Source organism: Balaenoptera acutorostrata, chromosome 12, assembly GCF_949987535.1.
Source record: "Balaenoptera acutorostrata chromosome 12, mBalAcu1.1, whole genome shotgun sequence".
NCBI lineage: Eukaryota > Metazoa > Chordata > Mammalia > Artiodactyla > Balaenopteridae > Balaenoptera > Balaenoptera acutorostrata.
The window spans coordinates 5794261-5800721 of NC_080075.1; the positions used below are offsets into that span (position 1 = coordinate 5794261).

Genomic DNA, 6461 nt, shown 5'->3' on the forward strand with positions numbered 1-6461 from the left:
TACTGAGGTTAGTGATGATGGTGAGGATGGTGATGATACTGAGGTTGGTGATGATGGTGAGGATGGTGATGATACTGAGGTTGGTGATAATGGTGAGGAAGGTGATGATGGTGAGGATATTGAGGATGGTGGTGATAACTAACACTGATTGAACATCCACCATGTGCCAGGCACTGGGCAAAGTCTTGACATGTAGGATTTCTTTTAATTTTCCCAATACTTTACAAACTAGATATTATTATTTTCGTTTTAGAGATAAAGACACTGAGGCTCACAGAAGTTAAATAACTCCTCCAAGGAAATACAAATAGAAGTGATGGGGCCAGGACTTGGCCCTCATCCCTTTAACCTAGGGGTGATGTGATCAGATTGTTACAAATAGTCAAAGCTAATCTGGGAATCACAAACTGGGGGCCACAGGCCTGTTCAACTTGTGGATATGCATTTTTTTCAGCTTGAGTGGTGGTGTTATTTTTCATTGAATGTCTTTTCCGAGGAACAAACTCATTCCAGTGGGTCATAGGCCCTGTCACTCACAGCCTCACGGATTTGACTTACTGCCTGGCCCCTGAATACAGTCAGGTTAGCAATCCCCAATTAAGCCCAAGCATTTGTAAATTTCCTCTTGACATTTCAGAAATTCTTTTCCAGAAATTATTTAAAATAGCAAAGAACCCCTGCTCTCTAATCCATCCATTTCATCAGATGAATGAAACTAATGTCCAGAAACAAACTTATATATCCAAGTCACAGAGCAAGATAATATCCTGGTTTTAAACTGGCCTCTTTTGGCCCACAATCAAGTGCCACAATAATTTACCTCGTGTGTTTAGGGAATTATTTATGCCTAAAATGAAACAGAGGTTCTTAACTAACGTATGCTCCAGAAACGTTTAGATGGAGTTTCATACAGATTCTCACGCTACTGATAAGTCAAATGCCCATTTATCTAATGAGAATCATCAGATACATGACAAGTTTAGAACACAGGCTCTGAAGGGAGAAATAAGAAGTCCCTAAATAGTCTATACAAGTGGAACAGTGAGGTGCCTAAGAGGTAGAATAGAGCAGTGGATCCCAGCCTTAGCTGCACATCAGAACTGCCTGGGAAACTTTAAAAACTACTGCTGCCTGGGCCCCAACCCCCCAAGTTCCTGATGTAATTGGTCCCAGGTACGGAGATTTTTTTTAAAGCTCTCCAGGTGATTTTAATGCTCAACCAGGTTAAGAACACTGGAGCAGGGATTCTAAGATGCTGGAAGACCAACACCATCCCCATCACTATTTTTCCTGTGACCCCATTGGGTTTGGCTCATCAGCTGATCACAGAAGCTTCCATGTCCCTTTCACCTTTTTGCTGCCTTCTTCCTTCCTTCCTTAAGCAGCAGTCCTTCGTGGGTGGAGAACAAAATTTGTAGGAAACTGAGGTCTAGTTTCAGACTCTGAGGTACTCACTTGTTCCTGCTGATTTGCTTCTGGACATGAAACCTCCTCTCAGCTCCGAAGGAAGTGTTTCTCCCAGACCAGTAGCCTCATAATCACCTGGGAACTCATTAGAAGTGTAAGTCCTCAGCCCCTTCCTGCCCTACATCTACTGAATCCAAAATTCCGAGTGGGCTCAGCAATGCGTTTTAATAAATCCTTCAGGTGACGCTGAAGCAGGCTGAAGTTTGAGAACCACTGGTTGAAGACACTGTCATGATCAAGTGTCCCCATATAGAGAGCAGGTGACGGTGACATAAAAAGACCACCCGAAACTACACTATATATTTGCGCTACTTCAGCCGTGTTGTCACTAGACTCTGCTATCCTAGGAGCTGTGCGTCATCACTCAGGTGTCGATTGTCAAACAATTGGGCTTTGAGGGTGCGGTAGGAGTGGGGATATTGAGGGGAAGGGTTGTGGCAGGTGTGGAAAGGTGGGGGGGGGGCGTCCCCGGCCAGCTGGGAACACATGGTGCGGGGACCATCCTCACAGCCCCCCGACCCCGACCAAGCTCCCTTTCTTGCCTGTTACGATAACCAGACAGGCTAAAACGTGGAACATACAATTAAAATATGGGCAAGACTGTAATGAGGTTTGAGGGGAAGTGCCCCTTCTACCGTGCACGCAGGAGGAGACCCCCTTTTCGAGCTGGTGAAGAGGGACCCCCGCTCTCTTGGGGAGGTGGAGCCCAGGGAAGGGTGAGCTGGGGGGTACAGGATGGGCTGCCGGGAGGGATGTCCCAGCGTCCCACCGCTGACATCGAGCTGCCAGAGGGACGCAGAAGGTCAAGTCACTCAACTGCCTCAGTTTACAGGAGGAAATTCAGAAGGATGACAAGCCCCGACTAGCATCACACGGCATTAGAGGCAGAGTGGGACCAGGGGCTCCCGAGGGAGCTGGGCGCCAGGAAGAGGAAAGGCCTCCAAAGGGGAGTGGGATTCGAGAGGGAGGACGTCTAATACAGAGAGCAAGCTTTTTTTTTTCGGTCGTACCGCGCGGCATGTGGGATCTTAGTTCCCCGACCAGGGATCGAACCCACACCCCCTGCGTTGGAAGCGCAGAGTCTTAACCACTGGACCGTTTAGGTAGCACCCCCCTTGTGCCCAGCACCGTGCTAAAGCTCCACGTGATTCAGATTCATATACCCTTCCCTCCACCTGTGATCCTCACCATCAGCATCACGATTTACAGATGGGGAGACCGAGGCGCCGGGAGGGTGAAAATAAACTGCGTGGGTTACTTAGTTACAATCGAGGGTAAACATGAGTTTTTTAAAGAATCGCACCCAGTTTTATTATTACTTCACAGGAATGAAGCAAGGGATAAAGATAAGCTTAACACATCCTGGCTATTGATTACTGGTGAGCTGCTGGCCACTGGGTGGACCATCTCTATTCAGTGATAATTGTTCACTGGAGAACAGGATTTTTAAAAGACAGTTACTATAGGAACAGATGCGTGACATCACACAGCCAGTAACAGGCACAGCTGGACTTGAACCCGGACGCTTTAGCCTCTGGGACTCACACTTAGCGACACTCTGCCTGCTACTCCTCCAAGACGGCCGTGAGGGCTGGTGATCGGCCAACACGGAGAGCTCAGGCATTAGAAACGTTACTCATACTTTAGAAAGCATCCCATGATCCTTCCAAAGAGGAAAGCCTCTAAACTCAGTGTAAGTCTCAGAGGCACAGCCTCCCCTGAGTTGGACACAAACCCTCTCAGCAATTCCTTTCCTCTTACTGATTCCACAGCAGTTTTGCCGGTCACTTCCAATCATAGAAGGTCCATAGAAATCCTCCAATCCAGCCCCTTTTTTGACAGATAGAGAAACTGAAGCCCCAAAAGGTCAAGGTCACTTTCACACAGGTGAAGAAGGTCACAGAGATGAGGAAAGTCACATGCAGGAGGCACCTGGGGTCTGGAGACATCAGGAAAGCCTCCTGAGGTGCCCTCCAGAAGTGATGGAGACCAGATGTCCTGACTCCCAGGTCAGTCGCCCTCCCTTCCCTTCTCCCCTCTTACCTGCAGCTCTGCATCGTTTGCCTGGTGCTTGTCTCCTGGGATGGCTGCCAGGCTTCTCACCTTCAGTGGGAGCTCAGCGGTCTGGCAGGAATTTATATTCTCATTGTCCAGGGATTTCCTAATCGGGCTTGTGTCACTCCTCCAACTGGGTGGCTGTGAACACACCTTTTCCCTCCTCACTGGGAGCGCCGTCCCGGCTGTAGCGCGGGTGCATGATCACTCAGATGCGGAAGTGGCCAAGGAAACTCTGTGTAAGTTTCCCTATTTTTTGTGACTCGCTAAAAGTTACGTACTTCCAGCTGCAAGGTGGTTTTAAAGTGATGTGTATTTTGCCCAACCACGGCCCCATTAAAGACAAAAGGAGGACTCTGGGGCTTTAACCAGCGAGGTATGTGCTGTTTCCCCCATGAAGTCCTTCTAGGGTTAGGAGAGCCCCACTGACAGTCTTACGTGATGTTTAGTTGTTAGCAAAGGAAGGGGGTGATTCTCTAAGTATTTATTATAGTGTGTGGGATTTGGCTAACTGAATAGTTTAGAGATGGAAATTCATGTCTGTACAAAACCAGTGTCTCCCAACCGCCCAGCAGCCCCAAAGGTGATAATGAATGTGCCTCTCCCCTCAGGGAGCTCCCCGTGGAGCTAGAGAGGACGGAGCCCCGGGGGTGAGCCTGGACCCCTGCTGTTGGATGGAAAGGAAGGACTTTTCCAAATGTCCTTAAAAATCTCTGTTACTAACCTTAATGACATCTTCTGTCTGATTTATTCAGATACTGAGGCTCTTACAGGTGAAAAGGCAGATACAGAAACCCTTTTAGAGAAATCTTAGGAATTTCCTACCCAGAGCAAATGGCTCACAGTCAACACCGGCATTAGTTTTATCCTTTGCTAACAAGGAAGGTAACTCTCAGGGGTCACAGCTCAGGTGGATAAATAATGTCTGAGAAAAACAATGTTGGAGCAAGATGGAAACTTAGAGATGGTCAAACCATTCTCCAGTTTAAAGGAGATAAAATTGAGGTCCAGGCACATAGGGGGACCACAGGTGAGTTCACTGGATTAATTGAGTGTGTGTATAACTTCATGATGGGGTTCTTATGGAAGCTGGAAATACCCCCAAAAGGAGTTTATTGGGCAAAGAGTAAATGTTACCTTGTATCTGTGTTTATTCTTTTTCCAAGGACCAGTTGAAGGGGGAATATTTGTTTCTGTTCCATAATTTTGACATGGTAAAATTGAAGTGAGCTATACATTTGGGGTCAAGCCAAGGAAGTTTCAAGGGTGTGAATTCACCCAAGCAGGTAAATCTCACCAGATACCATCGTCATCCCAGGATGAAGGGCATGTCAATAAGTGAGTCCTCTCCACATCGTCTCTGTAGTCCGCCAAACACATTAATCCAGCTGACCCGCCTTGGTTGAGATCCTAGTCGCTAAATAGCATAGGACAGCCCACGTTAATAGAGCCAAAGAAAGGAAGTGAAATCGTGCAATGTGCCTTTGGCCATGCTGAAGGGTAACTGCTGATCTTGTGATCCGTAAAGAGTAATTTACAGAACCTCAGCTTTTTCTGTGGGAAACTTTGATCCTCAAGCCACAAGAATTGTTTGAATCGTCCTTTCAAAAACTAATGCCTCAGACTCACAGCCACCCGAGAACACGTCCCCCGGCCTGCAGCAGTGCAGGCTGACCTCGGTTTACTGGGCTTTGCTTTATTGCACTTCGCAGATACTGCATTTATTACACATTGAAGGTTTGTGGCAACCTTGCTCTTTGCAAGCTTATTGGCGTCACTTTTCCAATAGCGTTTGCTCACTTCGTATCTGTTTCACATTTTGGTAATGCTCCAAATACTTCAAACATTTTCATTATTACTATATTTGTGACGATGATCTGTGATCTTTGACATGATTGCAAAAAGGTTATGACACACTGAAGGCTCAGATGATGGTTAGCATTTTTTAGCAATAAAGTATTTTTTAATTAAGGTATGTACTTTTTTACACATAATGCTATTGCATGCTTAATAGGTTACAGTAGAGGGTAAACATAACTTTTGTTTTTAATTTATTTATTTATGGCTGTGTTGGGTCTTCGTTTCTGTGCGAGGGCTTTCTCTAGTTGTGGCAAGTGGGGCCACTCTTCATCACGGTGCGCAGGCCTCTCAGTACCGCGGCCTCTCTTGTTGCGGAGCACAGGCTCCAGACGCGCAGGCTCAGTAATCGTGGCTCATGGGCCTAGTTGCTCCGCGGCATGCGGGATCTTCCCAGACCAGGGCTTGAACCCATGCCCCCTGCATTGGCAGGCAGATTCTCAACCACTGCGCCACCAGGGAAGCCCCAAACATAACTTTTATATACACGGGGAAACCAAAAAATCCACGTGACTCATTTTATTGCGATATTCGCATTATTGTGGTGGTCTGGAACCGATCCTGCAGTATCTCCAGGGCTACATTTTCTGCATCCTCCTTCTCCTCCAGGGCCTACACTGACCTGTTCCCACTGTCACCAGTGCCACCAATTGGTTCAATTTCTCCACCAACTGATGGGAAATAAACAAGGCACAGAATGTTCTGTGGTATCTCGAAATCCTCTGAGGTTTGAGGTGAAGGTCACTCAGGATGTCTATTGCAAGGGTTGAAGCAATGAGTCTTCGTTTTTTAGACTCAGGAGGACTTTTCAAAGTCTGTTCTGGTTCAGAAATCAGCAGCATCCTCTGAAAACCCTGTGGCAAGATTTCCACCCCCTTTCCTTCCTTGTGCTGTGGAGGCAGAGGGTGTGGGAGGTGAGACGGGAGTTGGCGGCCAGGACGGCATGGGTTGGCCACTACGCCATGTATTACAGCGTGGGCTATTTGTCCCTCGTTTTATGGAATAGCCTCTGTCTTATTATCCCCATAAGCCCACTCATACTTATCAGATCAGAGTTCTTTCATTTTGATTCAAGAAAATAT

The 6461-nt window shown here is 47.1% G+C and overlaps 1 protein-coding gene across 2 annotated transcripts in view; it reads right to left on the minus strand.

The window, feature by feature from the left end:
- The window catches only part of IL1R2 (interleukin 1 receptor type 2), a 35109-nt gene extending 31481 nt beyond the window's left edge, over nt 1–3628 (minus strand). The window contains exon 1 of one of the 2 annotated variants that reach the window (XM_028162665.2): nt 3511–3628. In XM_028162665.2, the coding sequence (XP_028018466.1) occupies nt 3511–3524 (14 nt within the window). In that variant the 5' untranslated portion in view covers nt 3525–3628. The remainder of the gene's footprint in view (nt 1–3510) is intronic. The other variant, XM_007197271.3, reaches the window with a different exon arrangement.
- Between the last annotated feature and the right edge of the window lie 2833 nt (nt 3629–6461).